Source organism: Rattus norvegicus, chromosome 8, assembly GCF_036323735.1.
Source record: "Rattus norvegicus strain BN/NHsdMcwi chromosome 8, GRCr8, whole genome shotgun sequence".
Classification (NCBI taxonomy): Eukaryota; Metazoa; Chordata; class Mammalia; order Rodentia; family Muridae; genus Rattus; species Rattus norvegicus.
In genome coordinates, this window is record NC_086026.1 from 106,325,135 (window position 1) to 106,352,402 (window position 27,268).

The 27,268-nt window shown below is 47.9% G+C and overlaps 1 protein-coding gene across 9 annotated transcripts in view; it reads right to left on the minus strand.

Moving 5' to 3' along the window:
- The window catches only part of Pxylp1 (2-phosphoxylose phosphatase 1), a 65,301-nt gene that overhangs the window by 25,832 nt on the left and 12,201 nt on the right, over window positions 1-27,268 (minus strand). For 3 of the 9 annotated variants that reach the window (XR_010053981.1, NM_001007710.1, XM_006243591.5), the window contains exon 2: window positions 6,892-7,023. Coding sequence is in view for 6 of the 9 variants with exons in the window: in NM_001007710.1 (NP_001007711.1) it covers window positions 6,892-6,970 (79 nt within the window). In the remaining 3 variants the exon portion in view is untranslated. Of the gene's footprint in view, window positions 1-5,017; window positions 5,287-6,891; window positions 7,024-11,429; window positions 19,333-19,383; window positions 19,532-19,807; window positions 19,889-20,102; window positions 22,190-27,268 lie in introns of those variants that run through there. The other 6 variants (XR_010053980.1, XM_063265585.1, XM_063265586.1 and 3 more) reach the window with 5 other exon arrangements.

Sequence of the window (27,268 nt, forward strand, 5' to 3'; positions counted from 1 at the left end):
ATCTCGAGCCACCTGATGTATCGAGTCAGTAAGGATCTCCACTGAGCTGGATGACTGCAGGGACCAGTGGATCATGGCAGAGTATGGCTGGAACGGCTGGGGACTCAGCAGGTCCTATTAGACTGGAAGCCATTACAAGCTATGTATCTATTTATCTATTCACATCCCAAATGCTGCCCCTCAGTCCCCCTCATGCAGTTCCCCCTTCCCCAGCAGCCCCCCTCATCCACCTAACCTAGTACATCAAGTCTCCAGAGGATTAGGTGTATCCTGTCCCACTGAGGCCAGACATGGCAGCCCTCTGGTACCTGGGTGGGGGCCTCAGACCAGCTCTTTGGTTGGTGGTTCAGTACATTTGAAAGACAAATGAACGTCACCTTTCGATTTGGGGCCAATTCTCAAGACACTCATTCCATTATGTATATTCAAATATCCCCCAGCCCAAAATGGGAAACACTCTGGTCCTTAGCATTCAATCGAGAATGGTAACTGTGTAGAGTACAGTAGACCCTTGGCCTGCTTTTAAATTCTGTGTATGTGTGTGTGTGTGTGTGTGTGTGTGTGTGTGTGTCTGTGTGTCTGTGTGTGTGGTGTGTGTGTGTGTGTGTCTGTCTGTCTGTCTGTGTGTGTGGTGTGTGTGTGTGTGTCTGTGTCTGTGTGTGTGTGTGTGTGTCTGTGTCTGTGTGTGTGTGTCTGTGTCTGTGTGTGTGTGTGTCTGTGTCTGTGTGTGTGTCTGTGTCTGTGTCTGTGTGTCTGTGTGTGTCTGTGTGTGTGTTGTGTGTGTCTCTGTGTGTGTGTGTGTGTGGTGTGTGTGGTGTGTGTGTGTGTGTGTCTGTCTGTCTGTGTGGTGTGTGTGTCTGTGTCTGTGTGTGTGTGTCTGTGTCTGTGTGTGTGTGTCTGTGTGTGTCTGTGTGTGTCTGTGTGTGTGTTGTGTGTGTGTTGTGTGTGTGTGTGTGTTGTGTGTGTGTGTGTGTGTGTGTCTGTGTGTGTGTGGCCATGCCCAGGTATATATGTAGAAGTGAAATGATAACCTGTGAGAGTCAGCTGTCTCCTTCAGTCATGTGGGTTCTGAGAATCAAACTCAGGCTGTCTTTGTGGCACCTTTAACTGCTGAGTCACTCTGGCAGCCCTAACTCCTTGTTCTTCAAAGGTTTCCATCTCTAAACCCTGGCCATGGGAACACATGAAGGTTTTCCAAACACACCAGTTCACACACACTGGCTTCATGACTTCAAACTAAAAGGAACACCAGATAAGGAGCAGAGGACAGTCCGGTCCCCTACCCGGGTACAGGCTCCAGACCGTTCTGCAGCCAAGGGGCTTACACTCAGCTACCTTTATCCAAACATGTGCTCCGCAAGGCCATGCATGTCATGCACAACAGGCTTGCGGGGCTGCCATGGCACTGACGCTGCACATGCTAACAGCTAACCGGAAAGAGCTCACGAGGCTCAGGAAGTCTAAACAACCAAGGGCAACGTCACTGCTGCGTTCATGGCCGCTCTGCAGAGGCAGCTTCATTCACAGGCTGCTGCCAAATGCTGTCATCCTCCTTCCCAGGACACAGGGGATCTCTACAGGACAGGCACGGAGTATGGCGTCCAGAGACTACAGAAAGGATGCTGGTTCTGCTCATAAAAAGGTACCACAGAAGCACAGCATACACACACACCACATTCACAGAGCTGATTAAGCTGCCCAAGTCTGCCCTGCTGAGACTGGAAGGTTACCTCTCTCCTGGGCTTCTGCACAGCTCCTGTCTGAATCCTCCCCCTCCATCTCCCCAGCATCTCAACTTTGCCTCCTTTCTTTCCCCAGGGAAAACACTTCTGCAGCCGAGACTGAGCAGAATGGGACGAGAGTCTCCCGTGCCAGGGTGAATGACTTTTCAAACAAGAGCTCAAAGTTTATTTGTGTGAAACTGGTAAATAATTTTTAAAACCTGAAAACACTGCTGGGGCCAAACCAAACAAGTTCACGGTGTCTACATGATCCAAGTCCTTCCCAGCCCAGACTGCACGGTGGTGAGCACAAAGCCACAAACGGTGGCTGCAGACCTGGTCTTTCCTGGGCCTTCAACCAAGGTCCACTCTGGGCAGGGCTGCAGCCAGCCAGCCCTCAGATGCCTTCAGCCACCCTGTGCACCTTGCTGTCTCCCCAGTCCACCTCTCCTTCCTGAGCTCTGTCCACTACTTGTCTTGTCCTGAGCCCTCTTCCTCTCCTCACCTATGATCTAGACATTCACTTCCCTCAGTTTGTGTCTTCCTCCCAAGTGGAGCACTGCAGGCGACCTCTGTATAAATACACAGATGAACACAGCACCTAGTGACTCCCCTGGCCAGACTCCCGGCTTCGAGGTAGAGTCGCTCTACCACAGTATCCCTCCAAGGAATCATAAAGGCCACGCAGACCACGCCCTTCAGGGTTTGCCTTTTCCTTCCTGGGCCAAGGCCTGCATCTGGGCCACCCCAGTCTTTGCTGAGTTTCAGCGCCCAGAATCACCTCCCACCAGTTCACACTACGTGAGCCGCACCCGGGCGCTGCCTCTGAGTGCAGATTTCTGGGTTCTGCTCCCACCAAGAGTCAGATTCCGCAGGCAGGACCATGAGCGTTTTTGCTCGATTGATTAGGAATGTGCATGTTAAACAAGGCCCGAGGCAACGCAGGTCTAAGCACTCAGATGTCCACACTCTGGAAAACAGAACTGGGCTGACCACTCTCCAATATGGTAGTGTCTCTTCGGCTCGGCTCCCTTTTGCTCGCCTCCTTCTGCCAGGGAAACTCTTCTCCAGTGCCCTCCCCAACAATTCCCACTCGCTCTCAAGCAAGATGTCCCCTGCCCTACTCTCGATAAAGTTTGGCCTCAAATGATCCCTGACTCCCTAGACTGGGCAGGATTCTTGTCCTCTATCCTGACACACCATCCCACCACACAGACAGGATCTGAATTCACTTAACACATGTCGGGATTACTAAGTGTCAGGCACTGCACCACACGTTACAGAATCCTTCACCAACTCCATCAGCCAAGGGTCCCCCTTTTCTGAGAGGAAACTGAGGCACAGAGAAGGCAAACCGCTTGTCTAAGCTCGGAAATCTGGTTAGCAGGGACCAGGCTCTGTCCTCTCTGCCATGCCCCACCCTTTGCCTGCCCAGCCCTACACAGTTCCTGCTGTGCCTCCACTGGTCAGTGAGCTGCCTGTGGCTCCAGGGAATCTGAACCCCCAGCCCTGCAACAGCTCAAGAGTGTTAGCTAACTACATCAATAAGGAGAGATAAAATCAATAACCTTTAGAGATTAGAGTGTAAAGACACAAGATGTGATTGGGCCCAATGACTGTCCTGACACTATACTCCCTAGAGAGTGACTTCAGGGTGTGCTGACTCCTGTGGGGAGAATGCACTACCCAAGTCACCTTGACATAGCACCAAGTTCTCAGAAGCTCCACGTCATGACCAGTGCACATCTGTCTCCTTGTCCATTCAGGTTACACAGAACAGGCCAACACCTCTTGCAGAGAAGACACTGCAGACGCCACAGATGCCTAAGACAATATTGGCTTTCACTACTGTAGGTAGAGGATGCCTCCCAGGTATGAGTGCTGTAAGCGCCATAGAGATTAACTGTCAGCTAATGTACTCTGATTAAAAGGGCTAGGGTAGGGTTAGGGTTAATCGGGGCTACAGTAAGGATTAAGGTTTCTTTCACCAAACAGCTGAAGTAGCATAAGCCCTGACCACCTTCTGGGATGAGAGTATCATGGTCGTGTGCTCTGGCGCGACTCTGGTTAGCTTACAGACTTACGATCAGTATGCTTCTGTGGGCCAAGGGTTTTCCCAAAAGTCTAAGTTCTCACACCAATTTTGCAAACAAACAGTAGGTAACCAAGAGGCTTCCACGAGCCAAGGCTTTCCCTGAAGTGTCTACTCTCATGCCTGCCTTGCAAAATTATGATGATTAACTGTCTTACAGAAGAAGACGCAGAGGACCCAGCTGCTCCATGAGGAAGCTAACATTCAAATTGAGGCCACAACTTCAGGGCCTGTGTGTGCCTGTTACACAGTCATTTGGGGCCATTGTGAGAACAGGGGAAAACCGAACACAAAATTTACAGCAAAGGAACACAGCTGAGGAAAAACCGGCAATGATAAATGGGCAGAAAAAGTAGGAACGAATGAATCAGAGGTCTTCATAGCCTAATTATCTTTCAGTGTCGTAACAAAGGAACCTTGAATTTGAGAAGTTATTTTCCTACTGTACTCATTAAGGAACTGGAAATATTTTTCTAAAAAACAAACAAACAAACAAACAAAGAAAAACAAGAAAGAAAGAAAAAAGGAAAAAAGAAAGCAAGAAACCCAAGTAATTTTAATAAGGATTTCTGACATATGGAGGCCATTAGCAAAATGGAAGTTAGACATGTTCCAGGAAGCTGCAGACAGCACGTTATGCTGCCTGGGCCCCTTCGCCACTGCCTCTGCCTCCATAGTGCTGAGCACACCACATACTTAACAGTGCATGTGGCCTGTCGACTCAGGCTCTCTGCCCACAGGAAGAGGAGCTTAATAATCCCATTTCTCAATCCTGACCCCCATCACAGCATTCCCACCTCCAAAACATCAACAAGAAAATTTACCAACAAGACAGCGTAAGACACGCAATCGCTTTGAAAAACGAAACCCGGCTTTTTACATAAACCCCACACAAAAAGTTATAGTCGATAACTTCAACTGTGTCGTTTCAAAGAATAATATCGCCAACGGGTATTCAAAAAAAATTGTCCAAAGGAGCAATAAAGAAAAAGCCTGCTTATTTTAGGGTAAGGACAAAAGCATGAGTCAACCTTCGTTAGGTGAATCCATGACCTTTCTTACACAATCATCATCATCATCATCATCATCAGCAGCAGCAGCAGCAGCAGCAGCAGCAGCAGCAGCAATCAATAAAGCAACCAAATAAATAAAGAAATAAATGCCATCTCTACAGAAACAGGCAGGTGCCAACGCTGCAGTTTACCGAGAAGGAGAAAGGCAGCACGGACGTCCATTTCTTAAGCTTTCTGAACTGCAAGGTACTCCAGAGTGAAGGGCTCGGGTCCAGCCAGGCCAATTTATTCTGCAAAATTTTCCTTAAAAAAGTGTGGCTGAAAAGCGGCCCTCTTAACACAGACGAACATTCAGAAGCGTTCCACAAGCAAGACACACAGGGCCATTCAGTGCCACACAGGCCAGCTCATGCGAGCTGCCTGGGGAACACAAGTCAGCCACATTCACCCCTCGAACCCGCCCAGGGCTCAGGACAAAACCCAGGCTGACTGCAGGTCCCACCTCCTTCACCGAAGGATGGAAAATTTCCAATGAAAAAACGACAAACAATGAAACCACTGAAAGCCAAAAGCCACTTTTTTGAAAGGATTTCTATTTTTGCAGGGCATTAGGCATCTGGAGTATTTTTGCACGTCTATGGTCACCTTCTCTTGACCACCTCCAATATTGGAAAGATGAAATAAGTATTTTTAAACCTCTTCATGGTTAGAATAGATTGTTACGTGCACAGAGGTGATCCTAACTGTATACCACCCTGGAGGTAAATCGGGCGAGCCTGCTTAAAAAGCTTTCTTTCTTACCACCCACTCCTGAGGCCAATTCGCCCCACATTCCTGTGCGTGCACCACATCCCACTGACTGAGCCACCTGCTCTTCTTTCTGCCCCTCTGAGTGGAACAGAAATGGCACCTCCCCACAGAGCTCCTGGAGGTGACAAACACTTGTCTCCCACCCACCACGGTGAGATGGTAAAACAGAGAAGCCAGGAGACAGCAAACACAGTTCTCAGTATTTTATCAGCACCTCCTCAGTTTCCAGTACATGGAATCCAAGGGAAAGGAAGATGCTTTTAGAGTGGACATTCATTCATTCATTCAGAGATGTCCACTCTGTACTGGGCATGTGGGGTCCCGAAATACACAGGACACAGTACAGGGAGGCTCCATGACCAGCAAAAGGGAGCTGGCTCAGGAAATCCTGATGTTCACCTCAGAAGCATCAACTCTTGGGAGCAATGGAAGGCATCCAGAGAAGGCAAGGCAAGGGCTAAACAGATGGAAAGAAGACGGGAACAGCTGGCCGGGGAAGGGTCGTAGGGATGAGGAGCACAGGGCAAGACTGATTTCTTTGGAGAAGGCCAAGCAGAGGGTGGGACACAGCGGACAGTGGGCCACCACTGAAGGATGGCAATCAATGAGATACTGGAGCAGGATTTGAGCTCCAGGATAGCCCCTCTCATGGCAAGTGTTGGCAGCACAGATTTGGGGTACAGTGTGAGCATAAGAACCCAGTGAAAAACTGGGGGGTGGTAAGGCTCACAGACAAGCTTCACCTGAGAGTCCTTACTGTGCTACCTGGGACCTCCCAGGTGCGGCTTCTGACCCAATTTCACCACCCTATCCTGAACTACTCCAGCCCCATCAGTGACTGAATATAAAATGGCCACCCAGTTCTCCAGGAACCAAATGCCCCTGCTCAGCGTAGAAAATCAAAGGGACCCTCTGCACCTTGCAATGGATGGCAAAGAAAATTTCAGGAATAAGCAAGCGGTTTAGAAATACATGTAAGAATTCAAAGAATGTATCCCGAGGCTGGTGTGAGTGTGGCACATGCCCAGGAGGCCGAGGAAGGCCTCATTAGCTTGAGACTAGTCTGGGCTACAGAGTGAGACCTGGACTCAAGGAAAGAACAGACACCAGTTTAGGACCCCTGCTTGCACCCATTCACTGTGGGCACCAACAACGAGAAAGCTCCAGGGTCTCCTCACGGCCCTCACACCTAGGCCCTCAGTTTACAGTGAAGCCGCCTGCCCTCCTGTGAGTCTCAAGCCCCCTCCATACTTACAGAACTGCAGGCTGAGGCTCAGGAAAGCCAGCAGCCCAGCCAGGGCCAGCAGCACCAAGAAGCGATTGCGGTAAAGCATTATTGCGTGTTCTACGTTCTCTTCATGGTTTCACCTCTAATCCGGAGCCTGTCCTGCAGAGGAAACACACGCAAGGAACAAATGCTCAAGGAGAAAGTCAAGTGTGTCACCTGAAAGCGATCCAGTTGGCCCATCCCCTGCAGGGAGGCTAGCATCCCAGCGGGAGGACAAGCACCGGCTCTCTAAGTCTTTGCCCTGAGATAAGCCCAAATGAGAACACTCTTTCAAGTGAAAAGGGTTTGCTAGCCCTTCCCTCACCTGCCATCCACAGGTGGAGAGACTGTTTCCAGACACGGCATTCCAGAGAGAAGAGCAACGTGCAACATCACAGACGACAAATCCTGCACACGGACCAGCTCACCCCATTATAACCTCAAACGCTGAAGTCTTCAATCTCTGGATGAACTGTTTGCCAACATGGCCGTGGGCATGCATCATAATCTGGATATCGATCATTGCAATGTGTCCCATAATAACTGCATTCAGAGACGCTGGGTGTGCTCCTGTACTAACAGTCACATCGGCTACTCAGAGGCATCAGCCATTCCAGACCATTGAGAGTCTCGGTTGCAGTCTGGGGTCTTCCTGCAGAGACCCCTTCCCCATTCTAATTTCTTCCAACTATATTAGGAATATGTAACGGAACCTTTACTTTTTATACTAAGATCCTTAATTTTCCATTCATGAAAACAAAGGGGCACTGTAGTTTTATTCTACCAGCCTTACAGGGGAGGTTCTGTTTATTATTTGTTTGGGGGACTGCATGTGGCACAGCGCATTTGCGCAGCTCAGAGGACAACCGTGTGATGTCAGTTTTCTTTCTTTCCCTTTTGACTGAACTCAGGCCACCAGCGCGTCTCTGCCTGCTGAGTCGTCTCACAGGTGGTGTACTAGGCTTACTTTCTGGTTCTCACTGGGGTTTAAATAGAACCTGGAAACTGTAGTTTCCTTAGAAAACATCCTTAAAATCTAACAATAGGTTTATGACAGCGACTACAAACCTGAGTCTTTACTTCAATCTCCCAGAGCTGGGATAGACAGAATCAGACAGAAGCTTCCCTGCTGGGGTGAAGACCGCATGACTGAATGTGCCAGGGGCCACTGACCTGCTTCCTGGGTGGCACAGCACATGTGGGCGGCTCAATAAATTCCTTTATGAAACAGTAGATCTGTTGGGACTGAAGCAGGAGCCAGAGTCCTGCAGCCCTCAATTCCCACACTCATCCCTCAGACCTGCACCCCTCAATTCCCACCCTCATCCCTCAGACCTGCACCATTCCTTTAGGAGGGAATTCATCAGAATTTTATTTACCAAGGGGAGACCTTTTGCTACAAGACAGATTAAAATACTCCGACCCCTCACAGAAGGCCACCAGCACCCCTCGTCTGTAGGAAGCACCTTGGTGGCCCCTTGCCAGGCAGCAGCCAACCTTCCTTTCATTCTTCCAGGAACCAGGGACTTCTAACTGCTCACAACCATCCATTTCCAGAGGTTTCTATTCACTAAGCGGGTGCCGTGTGCGCCCCGATTGTCATCTTGTTCACACTTTGTGATGTTGGCGAGTGCGTTTCTAATGCACAGACAGGAAGCTGAAACTTGTGGGTGAGAAATTACTAAATGGTGCCAGGGTGTGAGGTGGTGTTTCTGTAGCTCTAGGGTTCTTTCTTGTGGGTTACAGTGTGTCCTTCAACATCTACACTGATTCTCCTCAAAGCCTGTTGACAGCACAGGCCAAGTTCACTCTCAGTCAGAACTTCTGTGCCTTCCTTCCTTGGATGGCCATGGGTCTTAGAGCCCCTTGGCTCCTAGTCTTTCCAGACTATCAATGACCTAATACAATGATTCTGATATGGGGATTTGTTTGTTTGTTTGTTTTTTACAGGGTATCACCATGTAGCCCAGGCTAGCCTAAAACTTACAATCCACTTGCTTCCTTCTCCTGGATAGAATGTTACCACTCAAGCCTTCCTGATCCTTTTAACTGTGGGAGCAAAGGGGCAAATCAAGACTGTGGATGGGAAGGAAGGCTTAGAGTGTCTTTTGTACCATCCAGTGAACTGGGGCTTCTCTTCATGGTTTCCCCGGACATCTTGGTGGCTGACCCATCTTTAAACATTCTCCTCCTCTATACCCCTGCCTTTCAGAGCTCCTGCCCTGGAGGCAGCACTGGGGTCTTCCCAAGTTCTGCTATCACAAGGATCCCACAGGCCTGGCTGCCTAAAGATGCTATGTCTTCCGCATCAGCAGCAGCCTCTGCAGAAAAGGGGCTGGGTGCTCTGGGGTCAGACACATTACAAGCTTGGTGACTGATGCCAGCTACTTAACCTCCCCGAGGCAGTTTCTCATCTGGAAGTTTGGACTAATTGCCTCAGGGTGTTGTGGGGACCAGATTCCAGGCTAAGTACAATCCTTGACAAGCAGGAGACAATCCAGAGAAAATGGCTCTTAGTGGCCATTTCACCTATGCACTCTAGGGAAATAGTTTAGGATGGAGTTTTTCACCCATTTTTGGGGTCCTTGTTGGATGAGTGACTACTTAGCACTCTTGTGTCCTTATCCACATCTCTCCCTCTGCTGCTCTACCTCACATCTGGTCCTCAGGACTCTCACTCTGGGCTGGAATTTCACTGTGCTGGCCCAGGAAAAGTGTCCTTTCTGATTCTTGGGTCCAGATGGCATCTCTCGCTCTAGAACCGTCTGTGCTAGACCTGCTGTTTGCACACAGGAGACAGTGACTTCCTTTGGTTCTGGGCTCCATCTGGCCCTCTGCCCCCAGACCCTTGGGGGAGTGCCAACCTCACTGGCAGAACAGGCTGCTAGAACTGCTGTATGTATCCCACAGTTTTCCTTGACCCTGACTTGTCCTAAGGAATTCACCACAGCGTGGCTCGGAGCTGTCTTCAGGTGGGGTCAAGTAGCAACAACTGCCACTTGCTGAGCTAAATCCAGGTTTTCAGCACGATGCATTTCTTAGAGCCGGGGCTTCCACTTCATGCTTTTTCTGGTATCCAGGGGCTGACGAAAGTGACTCCCAGTTTAGCCAAGAGATTTGTTTCAAATAATGGGAAAATAGCAGAGGACTTGTGTGTAGGCCTTGACCTGATTGGATCTGGGCTCGGAGAGGATTTCTAGGCTTATCTGCAGGAGGAACCAACACAACGGCACCTGTTGAGGCTTCCGCCAACCGACCAGCCTGTCAATCATTGAACATGAAGGAGGGAACTCTAGACTACTCAGTTCAGCCAAGCCAGCAGACATCAGTGATTAGTGGGACTCTTCCAGGTCCAGTCTGGAGGTTTTGGGAACTTGATACAAAGAAAAAGCTAACTGACAGAAAATCTTTCCCAGAACACACACCAGGATTTGCACCTTCTGTGTCCACAGTCCTCAATGTTCTGAGCGCTTCTGGAGAAAGGGACTGCGTTTAGGCTCAGAACTAAAACACAGAGGGTACGCTGGGTTAGTCAGATGGCTGGGCTCCTGTAACTACCCTGCAGCTTCTAATCTCTGGCTTGCTGTCATTCCTGCTTACCCTGACTTCTCTGTAGGAACATGCCCCCTGTTTCTCTTCTAGCCCCCTGTTTCTCTTCTAGCCCCCTGCCCAGGTTGCTGTGGCGCCTGCCCCGATGGGTATCTGACCTATCTGACTGTCCAGCAAGATCAGAGTCTTGTTGGTTCCACTTATGCTGGGTCACATCTTTGAACTCAGCACACAGCCCAGCTGGAGGGTGCTTAAACACTGAGACAGACACATGACATCTTCTGGGGTCCGTTTCTTTCTCTGGAGTCCACTTCAGTAGATGTGGGGACAGAGATCATGCTTTGTTCCTAGTTTTAAAAATGGCTAAATAATGTTGACAGAACCTAAACTCTGCAGGGACTTGAAGACAGTGGTTTACAGCCCTATCTAGATGCCAAGGGGTCAGTGTGAGCTTGTCAATGGGAAACAGTGGTGTTATGGCTCTGCCGACAGTGTTACCCCTGAAAGTATTCCCTGCTGGGGACCCTCCTTCAGTGGAAGGAAAGCCTAATGGAGTGGAAGGGTTAGGCTGCAGGGGGCCAATGTTGGCATTCTGTCTAAGCTCCACCCCTACAGCTACCTGGCAACAGCCAGGTGTGCTCTGCCTCAGTTGCCTGGCAACCTCCAGTTGTGCCTGACTATAAAGGGGGCTGCTTGCCCCCTCCTCTCCCTCTTACTCCTCTCTTTGCTCTTCTCTTCCCCTCTGTCCCTGTCCCTTCTTTCCCCATCTTCCCCCCTTTCCCTCCACGTGCCCATGGCCAGCCTTTCCTCTCTTCTTCTATTCTTCTTCTTTCATTAAACTTTTCCACGTGGAACCATGTTGGCTTGGTGTGCTCTGTCTGGGAAGTGAGGCAAGATTTAAACCCCAACAGCCATAGATCTACGCTCCATTCCCAGCTCTGTGTATTTCCCACACACTCTCAAGACGAGAGACTCACTTTGTTTATCTGAGCTGTGAAATCATGACTTCAGCAAACCTGGGGATAACAACATGAGCAAGCAGAGACATTGAGGAGTAAACACTGCGGAAGACAGAGCAGCTGTCTTCTTAGTGCTGTACTTTCTTCTCAAACTCCTGGCCACGGGGCACTTCCCTGTTCACATCCCTAGCCATCGGGGCAGGCGCCCAAATCTGTAGCCACATTCATGGCTCTTCTTCCGTGGAGAGACTTCAGCTTCACTGCTGCGTCCAGCCTTGCCCAAGGGTTTCCATCCTGGAACATATGCCTCAGGTTGTGAGTTCCCACCACAAAAGAAAAAAAAAAAAATCCAACGATTACCAAGTGTAGCCTCTGTTCAGCTCTGTAAGTCCGGGATGAAGCCTGGGTTTTCCAGCACTCTCTTCCCCTGTTGCTATGCCAGCCAGGAGGCTAAGGGAGGCACTTGTTAAGTCATGTGGCTCCTGTGCCTACCCCCGGGGGCTACTGCAGGCAGCTCCTCAGACACCTCACACACACAGATCACAATGGTCCGAGCCTTGAGGGAAGCCCCATGGCCTGCTACTCACAGCACAGAAAATCAAATCCATAGGATGACTCACTGCCCTGTTGGCTGGGTGAAGTGTTTCTGAGGGACTGTGGCTCTCTCATTTCCTCTTCCCCAACATCTCTCAGGTCCCGTTACCGTCCATGCAAAAGACATTCTCGATCCAACATGCAGTCATAACCAAACCCAATTCTCCAAAACGCTCCTGTGGACACAGCCACATGTTCCAGCACATGACTCCATATGATGGTGTTACCTGTTATGTGGCGGCTGCTTGGCATGGCTCTAGTCCCTGGCTAAAAATACCTCAAACCTAGAATTATTATATTGAATTTCTGCTTAAACAAACAGAAAATCCGGCCAACTCCCTTTGACTTTACCATAAATCTGAGCAGCAAAAGCAAAAGCACCGAGTTGAGACAGCACAAGATAATGAGCAGATCCCCTTACACTCTGGTAAATACCACTTCTGAATTAAAAGGGGAAAGAAACACACCAAAGGCTTTTCCCTAAGCTACAACTCCACCACAGAGGCTTCCAGAGCTGAACCCTGAACTATTTTTTTTTTTTTTTAATTTATAAGAACCAAGACTGCCACATCAGGCAACTGGCTCTGGTTTCCTCTTCAAAGGATAGAAAATTTAGGATTTGAAATGAAAGAAAATATGCATTCAATTATCTTCCATATGTTCAGCTGAAGTGCTCCTCCCAGGAATAGAAGGGTAGAATTAAATAAAGAAAATGCTTTGGTAGATGCTCTGATTCATCTTGATCATGATCATTTGGGCCTAAGTAAAGAGCATTATAATTTAAAAAAAGAATCATGTAATTGTAAAGTAAGCGTGAGCCAAGCAAGGCAAAGGCTGCATCTGAAGGGGACTCCAAGGTCACGGCAGAATGGAGCTTAATTGCAAAATCAAAGCTGCTTGGCTAAGAATAAACCAACCCTGGAGACTGATGAAGATGGATGAAGTCGAGAGTTGCCCGTGAGGCACAGAGTACAGAGTGGAATGGGGTGTTCTCAGCTCACAACAGTCAGCCTGGGTCCAGAGCTCTTCAGCTGATTGGGAAGCCAACCCATGCATCCATGCATACGTCCACGCATGCATCCACACATGCACCCACACATGCATCCACTCACTCACTCACACACGCATGTACAGTTCATTCTAGAACATAGTATCTCCTGACATCAGCAGGTGCCATTCTAAACAATAAAGATCTCAGGCACCAGACTTTGGGGGTGCAGTGGGGCAGTAAAAGGAGGCACCTTGAAACTCAAAGCTAAAATGCATTACAGACTTCTAGAAGGAAGGATATGAGACCCAAGATTTGCTGTAAAAAGATACACAGGAGGGCAGGGCTGGAGAGGGCTCAGCAGTTGAGAGCACTGGCTGCTCTCTCAGAGGACCTGAGTTCAGTTCCCAGTACCCACGTGGCAGCCTACACCATCCGTAAGTCCAGTTCCAGCGGGTCTAATACCCTCTTCTGGCCTCTAGTGCACAGGTCAAAACACCCATACAGACCAAATAATAAGTAAATCTAAAAGGGGGGGAAGCCCCTGGGGTTCAAGGGAGGATAACAAGGAGGCGAAAGGATGCTGCGGCTGAAGCTTGGTGGTGGGGCCTCGAGGATCATCATGTGATTCTCTGCTTCCACAGCGTCCAACAGTCAAGGTGGAAAAACAAGCAAAACCAGTTTCTTTAAAAAAAAAAAAGTTTTACTTCAAAAAGTAGATGGACTGCGGGCAGGCGGGCGTGTGAGTCATGAGAGAAGGGTTTTAATCTCCATTCTGCCGTGGCTTTGCTCTGTGCGGATAAGTGCCTAAGACATGTAACTGACAATCAACGTTTAATGCACTAAGCGAAGGTCTAAGACTTTAGAAGGGCTGTTCTAGCTGCACAGAGGATCGGTGAGACGTACTGAGTTTGGGACTGGGTAAGGGCTTGTTAGACCAGCTACTTTAATCTGGTTCCGGGACGTTTTTATTTGTGAGTTCGGCACAATAAAGTGAGTTTATTTAATATAATCTTAAAAGTAAGCTTCCTTGTCCAATGGTAAGGAGTAAGCGGAACGTTGGGCCACAGGAAACTATAGTCTCAGGGGAAAGACAGGGCACAGAGGTCATACCCAGACTAGGAGCCGTCATGGGGCTCCCTGGAAGAAGCGATTAAACTGCCCTGAGGGGTGGACTGGGGCTGGAGCATCTGTGGCTGTAATTTACAAGAACACACCACCAGGCAGTGTTCACAGGCTCACCCTGTGGAGTGCCCCTTGTTTACTAGGCTAACATTCAGTCTCTTTCCAGCAGGTGTTCTCCTCCAGGAGAAAGCCCAGAGCGGCCGACCCTGCCCTCCACACCACAGAGACTTCTCACAGGACACCCAGGAGCCCTGGGATGTGACTACTCTGAAAGTCTGTCCTCTGCCCTATACCTGGTTTCCCCAAACGCTTTTCTCACCTAGGCTACCTGGAAAGGTAACGGAGCCCACGACAGTACCATGCCCAGATGTGGTGCAGCCCGCAGCGGTGCAGAGGAAGGAAACAGATCAGTACAGGAGACCAGGCCCCAGGCACGGCTCTGGATAAAAGGTTGCACCAGGCCCAGTGCTCCTCCCCACACTTTAGGACCTGCAGAGATCTGGCAGTACTCCACACAGGAGGGAGTCAGGGTCAGGGACCTAAGACTAGAGCTCTGTTTTAACCCTCAGTGAGCTATGGTTTTCCCCATGAGGAAATGGAGCCCTGGGTTGTGAAGAATGTAACAGACAGCACTGTTGCCTGAAGGGCCAGCCCCGTGACTCTCACCAGCTCACCCAAGGCACCAATTCTGCTTCTTCTGCCTTGCCTCTGCTCACTCTCTCCCCATCCCTAGCAAGAGCTGGCTTCCTGAGAATAGCAAAGAAAAAGAGAATCTGAGGGTTCTAAATGGCATCGTTCAAGGTCAGAGCAGAGCAAAGCAAAACTGGCCCCCAGCACTACAGTGTTTGGAGAACCCGCCCTGTAAGTCTCCCATCCTGCTTCACGTTCAGGGCGGCCCAACACTCTATTCTTGTGTCCTTCTTGTAGCCAGCAGACACACTGTATGACCAGGCACCCCTAACTGTACTCCTTCCCATCAGACTTCCCTAGGCTTAATGGGACACATTATTATTACTAGAGAGAGTATTTTCCAAAACAGTTCTGGCCACAGACCAGCGAGTGAGCAGAATCTGGTAACTCCGAGTCAAAAGGAGGTCGTGTGCCACCCCGCCCCCCGCCATCTTTCTTGGACATTTTCCCCAACACCTTCCCTTCCCAAATGGCAAACCCCAGGGTGATGGTGAGCAACTTCAGATGAGGATAAGAAACACCATCCTAGTGGATGAAGAGGACCCTTGGTGACCCCAAGGTGCAAAACTTTCCCCTTGATTTCTTTGGCCGATTCTCAGCTCAAATCGTTTTTAAAAGACTTTCAGTCTCTTCCCAACCCCCATCCCACTCAGTTTCACAACCTCTTAAGGCCATCATTCTTTTGCTTCTGATAAGGTAGATAAACAAATATCTTACCATTGGCACAAGACACTGAGCAAGGGACCCCCTCTGGGGACTATAACGACTGTAGACATTCACCAAGTGTGAGGCGAAAACCTTGTTACCGTTACTCTTGGACACTAAAGGAGACCTCTCTCTCTCTCTCTCTCTCTCTCTCTCTCTCTCTCTCTCTCTCTCTCTCTGATTTTATGCTTTTAGCAACCGCCTGTGTTTGTACTCTCCCAAGGGTGTCAGAAACTGAAGGCACACCCCCAAGTTATCACTGTCACAGCTGGTAGTGGGCAGGGACAATCCTCTGCCTCTCTACGTCACCAGAGCAATTGAGCATCTCCTAGAAGCCCCTCCGACAGACCTTCCCTCCTCTCCTCGATAGAGGAGAGTCACGTGTCAAAGCCCAAACCAATGATGTGGGAATGGACTCTGACAGCTGGGTGAACCAATCAGGATTCACTTTTTGGCAAAGGCCCAGGCAGGAAGGACAGGGTACAGACCTGAAGAGGAGGGAGCCAGGAGGTTCTGTAACAGCTCACACTGGCGAAGGTTTGACAACACACACAATTATCCCAAGGAGTGACTTCTGAGCTCAGCAGCTGATGACAGCACCTGCACTTTTCAGATCTAGCCATCAAAGCACATCCCGTCATAATTACAGGCTTTCAAAACCTCAGCGCTGGCTTGCTCAGGTATAACCCAGCAGCGACAAACCAGGAGCACCATTTCCCACAGCCTGCATGTCCTACCAACAAGACCTTTTATTCCAAAATTTGCGTTTCTAAAATATGCAGCATGAATTATTTATCTGTGATTTCTTTCCAAGAAGGTTCTAACGCTTGTGATTTACAGAGTTGGGTGTTTTTTAAAAGCATGAACTATTTTTAATTTTTTCTTTTCTTAAAAAGATTTATTGTATTTGTGTGTGTGGTGTGTGTGTGTGTGTGTGTGTGTGTGTGTGTGTGTGTGTGTATGCACAGGTGAGCAAACGCACTCCCATCCCACACACATGTTGTGAGCTAATTGATGTGGGTACCGGAAACCATAATTGGGTCTCTGGAAGAGCAAGAGGTGCCTGCCCTTAACTGCTGAGACATCTCTCCAAACCCCATAATTTTTTCCCTAAATTTATCAACTATAAGGGCCAAGGCCTCTCTCTTGGAAACCCACCCACTGGCTCCCCAGTTAAACTGTCCAGGCGGCTGGTCATCTCTCAAGACCGAAACAAGGAATTCAGCAAGCCAGGAGCTCCCTTTCTACGTACACTTCAGCTATCTCTCTCTGACATTCTGGGAGAAGTCTGCTTCACCCAACTGTATCACTCCGCTCTTCCTGAAGTTCTTGGAGCAGCTGCACTGAGACCTTGCTCTTAATTTAGAATGTCAGCCACACCTGGAGAGAGGAGACACGTACGTTTGGCACAGCTAATTCTCCAAAGCCTCTTCAGAAACAGAGCTGCCTTTTCTTAAAAATTGTATTTTGCAAGCAAACTGAGTCAATTAAAAGTCTAAAATGTCAAGGAAAGCCAAGCGGGGCTGGTGTACATCTTTAATCCCAGCATTCAGGAGGCAGAGGCCAGCCTGCTCTACAGAATGAGTTTCAGGACAGCCACGGCTACACAGAGGAACCCAGTCTTAAGACAACAACAACAACAACATCAACGACAACAACAGATTGTGGCTGCAATTGCAAGTGGTGAACAGCAAAGGTTAGAATGAGAAAAGCCACATTTTCAAGTAATAACTAAATCAGCCAATAAATAAAACAAAAAATCCTTCACAAATCTTGACTCAGATGTGCAAAGTGAACCTGGCACAAGGGAAAGTGGGCTCCCATGCTTGCTGTGTTTCTTGCTACTTGCATTTCCAGGGCTTTGCTTTCACTGGATGCCTGGACCACAGCATGCAAGTTGGCCACCGTAAGGTGTTTTTGTCTCATGAGGCCTTTTTCGGGTGGAAAGCACATTCAAGAGTTCTGGCAAACTCTCTGCTCACTGACAGACCATCTGTACCCTGATCAAGAAAGGACTAGACACCAGATCTCCCTCGGGTCACTATTAGTGCTTGAGGGTAGTTACTCAATGGCCTTAGACTGTGCTCAGAAAGCTGCACCTTCACCTCAACCAACGCTGGCAGTGACTGCGGCTGTGGAAGTACGGAAGGAGCCTTCTAGTCCACAGATCTAGCCAATGGTGGAGAGCCACTCTTAGGTGTCCTCTATGTATCAGGACCCATAGATTCTTGATTCAGAGCTCCAAAAAGATTCTCAAAAAACAGTGTCCTTTGCACTTTAAGTGGCACTAAAGCATTGTGACACAGACTCGAGGATGTCAAGTTCGGGAAGGGACACAAACTGTTATGTGGTCTCAGCCCTAGTCAAGAAAGAAGGGACTTGCACTGTGCACACCCCGATACGTCTATCGGTGTCTTAGTTTTCTGCTGCTGTGATAAAATGCGAGGACCATAAACAGCTTAAGAAGAAGGTGTTTACTTTAGCTGATGGTTCCAGAGGGATGGAGTCCATCTTGGCAGGGAAGGGAGCAGAAAGCTGGCAGATCACAGTATGCTTCACACGCAGGACGCAGGAAGAGGAGGGGCAAGGAGAGAAAGAAAGAGGGCGAAGAGGAAGAGGGAGGAGAGGGAGAGACTAAGAAGTGCATGCAGCAAGACTAGAAATCCTCGAAGCCCTCCACAAATCACACGTCCTCTAGCAAGGCTCCATCTCCTTAAGTTCCATAACCTCTAAAGCAGTGCCACCAACTGGGGACTGAGTGTTCAAGTACACGAGACTATGGGAGACATTTTTTATTCAAATGGCCACAATCAGCCTAATTCAGTGGTACAAGGCAACAGAAGGCTTTGGGTCAATGGTGCTACACGAAGTCTTGGGGGAAGGGCTGTTGGCACAGGTTGTTCTGAGAATGTAAAGAAACGGAGTTGGTGGACACCTTTTTTAAACTCATCTTCTACAAAGTTGAGCCAAAATAAGGAACTAGTAGTCTGTACCGTGACTGGAAGTTTAGCTTCTAGAAATGCATATAATTTGGGCAAAGAAGGCTCCTGCAATAGCTGGAGGCTTGTTTTAGAAACCATGCTTCCGAGCTCTGTTGAGTTCCAGCCTGGGTACCGCTGTGCATGGTGAACCAAGAAGAGAGTTTGCTGGCGTGCCTGTTTAGTAACTCACTGTTCTAAACATGTCTCGTCACAGAAAGCTGACTTTGCTCGATGATATCGCAGTGAAAACTAACCACAGAAGGCCCTGTCACCGACCTTGGTTTAAGTGATTCAGTCAGAATAAAGATCTATGCTGTTTCTCTGACCTCAGTATAAACTGAAGCCTCCTTTTGTAAGACAAATCACTTAAACACATTGATTTAAAACTCAACAGAAAATCTTATTCTTCCTGCTGGGCAGGGATGGAACACGCATTTAATCCCAGCACTAGGGAGGCAGAAGCAGGTGGATATCTGAGTTTGAGGCCAGCCTGGTCTACAAAGCAAGTTCCGGAACAGCCAGAGCCACACAGAGAAACCGTTTTGAAAAACAAAACAAACAAACAAAAAAACAAGAAAGAATGAATGAAAGAAAGGAAGAAAGAAAGAGCGAAAGAAAAAGAGAGAAAGAGAAGGAAAGAAATCTTATTCTTCCAAGAACTATCTCCCTTGGACTTCTATTTCCCATGATGCTCTAGGCCTACTGGCTAACACTGCTCATGAATTACAAGGTCTGACCCAGCCCATAATGCCTCCCATTCACCGCATCTTTTAATACACAGAAATGTCCTGCTCCCTGGGGATTTGGGAGACTCTGTCCACGTATACTTAGTTAGGGCAACAAGGAGGTACCAGGGTGCCAAACCTGGAGGGAAGGATATCCTCCCTACCTCAGAAGAAAGCAGGAGATGGAAGCCCTGGCTCTCTGGAGATGCCGAAGGAGAGAGGTGTAAGTCTCAAATCACATTCTGTGATCGCTCTGGAAGGTTCTGGAAAGCTGAGGCAGGGAGTGTATCTGTCACTTTGTCTTTGCTGTGCCTGAGTAACAGAAAAACTTGCTTTGGCTCATGGTGGAAGAGAGCTTGCTCTGTGGCTTGGCCTCATGCACACACAGAGGCAGAAGAGCTCAGACTTGGGACCGTATGGTAGTGGACAGGAGGGAGGGGGACTGAGAGGAAGGACGGAAGGTACTAGAGAGGGGCCCAGGATAAGATGTAGTCCACAAGGACACACTCCAGTGAGCTTAGTATTTTGAGCTAAGCTCTCCCTACTGTCTTAAGTTTTCAAAACCCTGGTCCCAAACAGAGCCACTACCTGACACCAAGCAAGTATTTGCTCCTTGAGCCTGTGGAGACATTTGCTATTCAAACCATAGCAAGCAGGGAACTCTGAAGCCAAGGCTGAAACAGAGAACAAGAGAGCAAGAGGGAGAGTATGAAAGTGTGGTGGTTTCAAACCTTAACCTGCCATGTCTCCCATTAGAAGTGTTCTACATCCTCTGAGCAGGCCACAGGGCTCTCTTTTTTAACAAAATGTGACAGGAAGATACTACATAAGTCTCTGTAGGCTAAGTCACAAAAGTCTACGCAGATTCTGCCTAGCTGCTCACATGCTTCAGAGCTCTGAGGACGACACACCAAGCTGGAGAACCACAGCCGAGGTCAGAATCCTACAAAAAACACCGCTCTCCCATGCAAACAAGGCTTTCTTTAGAAGTTACTATGAGAATCTGGAAACAATCATGCCGTTTGTCTATGACAGAACGGGTAAAAAGACGACAAACAGTTCTAGCACACACTGGAACAGGACTCTGCTGTTAAAAAGAAAGGGCTGGGCTCAAGTGGGGAAATGGAGTGCCCAAGAAATACTGCCAAGCCCGGAGTGGGAGGGGTGTGGGTGGGGGGCGGGGATGACACGGACGACGACACAAGAGGGGGTGGGGCCTCACGAGGCCACACCCACAGCTACGGAGCTAGTGGCTGGTGGGGAAGAGTCAGTTTTCTTCAGGGGCACAACCCCTGATAGGTTATCTGTGTTCCAGTGGTTGCCCCTGTGCATATGCATATGAACAGCAGTATTTGGACTCGATGTTTGTTTTTTAAAGGACATAAAGTTAGGAGAGAGACATAGTGGTGGGGGCTGGGAGGAGTTGGAAGTTTGTGGAAGTGGATATAATCAAAATACATTGTGTGTATAATGAAATTCTCAAAGGATAAATCTTTTAAAAAAAGAACGGAATTGAAAGAGAGCGTTAAAGAGAGAACCATAATTATACAGCACTACCTCATGTGAGAATTCCCAAGTGAATGTGTGCTGTAGACATTAGCACAGCCAGGTCAGTGTTTTAGTCAGAACCCCGTTTCAGTCAACTAAGAACTGTCCACATTCCAGAACTAGGTTCCTCTGCCTTCAATGGCTCAGCGCCAAGGCCCCCATCATCACTAAAAAGCGACTTGACACATTTCCATTCTCCAGCACTGTCTCCACCAGCACCATCTCTGGAGATGCCGCACCCTCGCATATTTTCCTTGTGCGCATGCTCCATGCCCCTTACAAAGCTCATGCTAACGTGGCTTTGCGTCTCTGTGTCTGTTTCTGTCTGTCTCTGTTTTCCATCTCTGCTCAGAGAAGCCCTTTTGTGTCTCTATCCCTCCCTAATATTTTATAGTGTCTGTTTCATGGTGTGATTTATTTTTATTTTTATTTTTATTTTTTTGTGGTATTCCTTGGTCCCGATTGCCAAGGTACTCTTACTCTGTAAAATCTTTTCACCGTGGGCATTGGCAAAGCCTTTCTCAGGTGAGGCTGAGACTTGGGAAAGCCTACCTCTGGTCCTTGTGCGGATGCTGACAGTACAGCAAAATTATTAAGCAGCTTCCTCCTCTCGGATGACTGGACGCGAGGCTGCTCCCCTATTTTATGAGACCCCCTAGCTGGACTGTGCTAAGTTTCTGGTTGCTGGTGGGCCTCCTCCGTTAGAGGGAGCTCAGCCCATCCACTCAGCTTTTCTGGATGCGTGTCTGTATGTCTGTCCTTTCTTCATTCCCTCATTGCTCCAATCAGGTCTCCAGGACCAGGCCATATAGGACACTGGAATTTCACTTTTCACTTAGGTAAACCTTGACGTTTGCACACCTTGACATAAATATTCGAATTTCCAGAAGATGTGTGAAATTACAGAAAAAAAGCCCGGAAGGAGACAGCCTCTAGGTGAGCTGTTATTTCTGCTGTAGAGGAGGAAAGACTTCTCAGAATTATACATATTATGCCTTCTATAAAAACTGTGAATAATTAACAAAACCAGCCATAGCAGGAAAATGTTACTGTGAAGTCAGACTACGTGTTAAAGACTATAAGGCAGGTTATAGTGAGACCTGGTCAGTGTGATCTCAATAACATCATAAAGATAGAGACTATATTACAAAGGCTGGGCAGAATGGGTTTTGCTTGTTTTAAGGCAAAGATGAGAGACTTTATTTATAGAGTCTTGGAACCTAGTGCCACTTGAAAAAAATGAACTTAAGGGCTAGAGAGATGGATCAGTGGTTAAGAGCACTGTCAGCTCTTCCAGAAGACCTGGGTTTGAATCCCAGCATCCACATGGCAGCTCACAACATCTATAACTCAAGTTCCGGAGGATCCAATGGTCTTCTGGCCTTCCCAGGCACCAGGCACCAGTGTGGTACACAGATGTGCATGCAGACAAAACACCCACACAAATTAAATAAATAAGTGTGTGTGTGTGTGTGTGTGTGTGTGTGTGTTTAAGGGTGAATGTTACTATAATTGCTATAATTGCTCCTGAGAGAAATGGAAGGTAACCTGATAGAGCTTCTGTGCCCTGAACCTCCTTCTTCCCCCTCACCTGTCAGCCTACAATCCGGTTATGAACTCAAACTCGGACCAATGGGATGAGACCCAGTCGCCGTCTGCTTTAGGGATAAATGACAAGATCATCTTCACCCTCCGTGCTCACTAGCCCAGCTTGGGTTCTGGTGCACCCTTTTTTTTTTTTTTTTTTTGCAAAAAAACAAACAAAAAACAAACAAAAAACAAACAAACAAAAAAAACCATAGGCTAGAGAGAAGGATGGGTGATTATGAGCACTTGCTCCTGCAGAGGACCCAGGTTCGATTCCTAGCCTCCACATGGCAACTAAGCGTTATCTGTAGCTCCAGTTCCAAAGGATCTAACGCCCTCTTCTGGCTCCCTTAAGTACTGCATGCATGAAGGGCACAGGCAATAAATACAAGCAAAACATCCGTGTGCATAAAATAAGAATAAACTTTTTATAAATTGCTTTGCTGAGTTACTTTTGCTTTATGTGTTCCTTCATGCAACACCAAGATTATTTTTTCCAACAATTTGAGGTCTCACTTTGGATTTCAATCCATCTGGCGGAGTGTGGGGATGCCTCTCTTGGGAGAAATGTCCCCCATACCATGTTTTCAGTAGCTTCCACAAGGTCTTGGGTGAACTTTTGAATGGGTTACTGGTCCCAGAATGTAAAGTTTCTCACAATGCAACGATGACCCAGGAAAATATCTAAGTGGCCAGGTAACCCGTGTACACAAGACAGAGGTAAGAAACGCAGAGAATTACAAAACACTCCTTGGTGGTTGGGTCATCCTGGAGTTCAGATAAGAGTGAACGATATGTGCTCCCTGCATGAAGTGAATGCAGAGCCCTCATCCACACTTCGTAGGTGTCCTTGGTGACTTTTGGTAAGCCTGTTGCTAACAAGCAGCTATCACAGGACACTACCCTACGAAGGAAGCTGCCAGAAACCAAGGAAACACTAGAAACTTCCATACGGGTGAGGTTAACTCTCACAAAACCAGGATAGAAAACCGTTGAGGTAAAAAGAGCTCTAGGAAAACAGACTCCCCAAGACAGGAGCGAACCAATTCCACTGCTGGAACAGGAGACTCCCCCATCCTATTCAACATACCCTAACCTGACTACGGAGGTCCTGCGCACCGCGTGGGACCACCATGCGGCTACCTACGGATTAAATCAGGATTAGCTATTTTTAACAAGTTGGGTCTTAAATTCCAGCCAACACAGAGGATTACAGATCCATTTAGCTCAGCCCACTTCATGCTTGGGTGGGGGGGAACCCCCCAAAAAACTAACAAAACAAACAAACAAAAAACAGCACTAAGATAATTTTCTACTTCCTAGTTCCGCCATGTGCTTTCCAGAGCAACAGCGCTACCTATGGGGCCGGACACACCTTCCATTCGGTTCTCTTTCATGGGGTTCCCGTCTGAGAACAGCTTGTCTCTAGGAACTCAGAGGAAGTCAAATGGAATCTAGCAGGCATTGTCTGGCATTCACGGTTACAGTCTGTGGCAAGCCCTAAGGACAACCTTGGCTTGGGTTGTGAGGTGGTTTGAATGTCCCCTAGGCTCAGGTATTTGAACACCTGGTCCCAGTTGTTGGTGCTGTTTAGGGAGGTCTAGGAGGTGCAGGCTTGCTGGAGGAAGTGTGTGACTGAGAGAGGGCTCTGAGTGTACATAGCCTCTCACTACTTTAAGTGAATTCTCTGCTTGACACTTGTGGCTGAGGATGTGACCTCTCTCAGCTGTCTGGTGGCATGCACCCCTGCTATGACGGACTCTTACACTCTGGAACCATAAGCCCAAATAAACCCTCTTTTGAATACCTTGCTTTCGGTCTTGGTACTTTTTGTCACAGCAGCAGACAAGAAACTGATACAAGTTAAGACCATGAAGTTTCTTCCTGTTTCTTTGTTTTGCCCTTTGGGAAAGCATATATACTTAGGCTGTATACATGTGCTATCTCCTCCTTATATCCAGGCTACTGTAAGTCGTGTGTGTGTGTGTGTGTGTGTGTGTGTGTGTGTGTGTGTGTGTGTGTAGTCTAAATAAAAGAGGTGACTATCCACTTATCCTGTGTATGCATGTAACCCACTAAGACTTGTACCAGGATGGGGGATGGGCTTCTTTTAACATGGATCTGAGCTCTCTACAAACACAAAGTAACCATGTTGCATTGTTGTCCTCTTGGCCAGCCAGGTCTTCATAAGACCGTCTGTACCTGTTTGGGAAACACAGCGGGCCTTGTTGATTATTGATAAAGATTATGATGCCTGAGTGTTTTTTTTTTTCAGAATGGAACAAAAAACTTGAAAGTGTGAAGCAAGCTACAAAAGTCTGAACAAGTAACATGAAGGTATGCAAAAGATGGGTTTATCTATGATATTAAAATATCTAAGGTCAAAAAAGTCTAAGATTAAAGTTCAACATGTGGCTGTCGAAGTTCTGCCAAAATACATGCTTAATCAATGTTTATTTAAAAATGTTTGTTTCCACCCCAGCTTTACCTAAGGATCACACAGTAGTTAAAAGTACCAGGTTGGTATCATCAGGGAGTGACAATACTTGAGAAGGATTGGGTGTGGCTCTGTTGAAGAAAGTGTGTCACTGATGTGGGGCGGGGACTTTGAGGTTTTAAAAGCCCAAGCCAGGCCCTGTGTTTCTCTCTCTTCCTGCTGCCTATGGATCGGGATGTAGAACTCTCAGCTGTTTCTCTAGCACCACGTCTGCCTGCATCCTGCCATGCTTCCACCATGAGGATGATGGACTAAAGCTCTAAACCCTGTAAGCAAACCACAGTTAAATGCTTTCTTTGAAAGAGTTGCTATGGTCATGGTGTCTCTTCCCAGCAACAGAACACTGACCAAGATATTGTACTTGGAGGCCTATAGTGATGTGGTCAGAGGGATTGGAAGGAGAGGATATTTTCCCCCGTCCTAGGGAACTGTGGTACATCTCTAAAATGTCCTGTATGCTGTGAGTAGTCATCTGTTCTCTTGTTCAAGAAGGCCTACCTGGCAAACTCTTAACTGTGTCTAGTCTACAAAGAATTTCCTCTGTGCCTTCCAGTGAATCTGTGATCAAGTAAGGCCTTTAACTCCTCCTCACATTGATGCAACAACTGGTTAAAGGAAGGGTGGAGAGCCCAAGGTTCCTCTCAAGCCCAAGGCAAGTCCTCAGGACCAGGTCCTTATCTGACAGTTAAAGAAGGGGAAGTGATTAGTGTTGGCCGCCTCTGTGGTGACAACATCCAGCAGGAAAGACTAAGCAGCCACTACAATGATGGGTGCGTTTTCTCCACACCCTGAGGGATGGCACTGCTCGCACACTAGGCTCAGGTCCATAGGGGACGTTATCTAAACAACTATTTCTCACTAAGGATTTTCTTCTTGATAAGAAAAATGCTGCCTGGTGTGAGTCCAGACCTCAGCTCCTTGCAGCCAGGGGAGATGGCCCACTGCTGCTTGACCTAAGAAGTAGGGAAAAGCTCAGGTTTCTTTCTCTGTCTCTCTGGAAGCCATTTGGAAGGAACTCATGCTGATCCAGCCTCTCCAAAGCTACTGAAGGGCCTCAGTGCAGACCCTAGGCCCATCACTCTGGAGAGCAGAAGGGAGGTGAATGCAGAGAAACCAGTCAGAGACGGACGCTCCTGTAACCCCACCTAGAGACTTTGATTTGAACTTAAAAAAAAAAAAATTCTGGTGCTGTGGCTTCTCCTGGTTCCTCCTGCCTAACTTGTAATGCTAATAACCCTTGGCTTCACCTCTCTCGCATCCACTTCCAGGCTCCAGTCAAGGACTCGCTGTTAGAAAAATGAAAGCACCCAATGTACTTTGGGGCCTTTTAGATAGGCCGTGGGGTGGGGGTGGGGAGTATCCTGCCTGCTCAGGTGGAAGAGGACAGCTCCATCAGCACTTCGTCAGGGTTACCGTGTGTGTGTGTGTGTGTGTGTGTGTGTGTGTGTGTGTGTGTGTGTGTGTGTGTGTGTGCGTGTGTGTGAGTGCATGTGTGTGCGTGTGTGTGTGTGTGTGTGCGTGTGTGTGAGTGCATGTGTGTGCGTGTGTGTGTGTGTGTGTGTGTGTGTGTGTGTGTGTGTGTGGAGAGGGGTGCTGGTCAGTTTAGGGTAAAGACTCATAAGAAATTTTCTCTCATGCCTTAAAGCTAAAAACTGTTCCTAGGGCCTCCTGGCAGCTTCCTCATCGTAGGTCAAAGATGCCAAAAGTGTTTTGTGAGCCCTGACCTCTCCAATCTGCCTCCTAAGCCATTCCTTGGTCACCTTTGCAGAGGGAAGGCAAGGAAAACAGCAGTAAGGAACTGCTCAGAGGAGATGCCTCTCAGAAGAGCAGACTCTCCGGCCAGGTCAATCACTCAGTCAAAAGCAGTTCCCCTAGGAAGACAGGAACTTCCTGAACCATGCTTAGAGACCTCACGACGACAGCATACGCTGACTAAGTTAAAGGAAAAAAAATATGGCAGGTATACATATATACATGTATATTTATACATATATACACATACATATATACACAAATTACACACATATGTTGAGATATATACATATATTTATACATATATACACATATGCATATACATATATATACATCACATACACATATATTGAGATATATACATATATATACACACATACATGCGCACACACACACACACTTAAAGAAATTGTGAAAATCATTTTCTTTCTGAGTAAAAGTGGTGAGCCAGATCAGGGCCCATATTTTTTGGACTTCCGGCCTATTAGCCAGTCATGTCAGATGATTACAGGTAAATGCAACACATTGCAAATGGAAGCCCGGCTTCATGTGCTCCTGAAGAAGATGGCAGCAATCTTAGAAATGTGCTTCTCTTACTTGTTCCACGTTCTCTCTTCCTCTCTCTCTCATTTGTAATCCACCTGCCTCAGCCTCCCGAGGGCTGG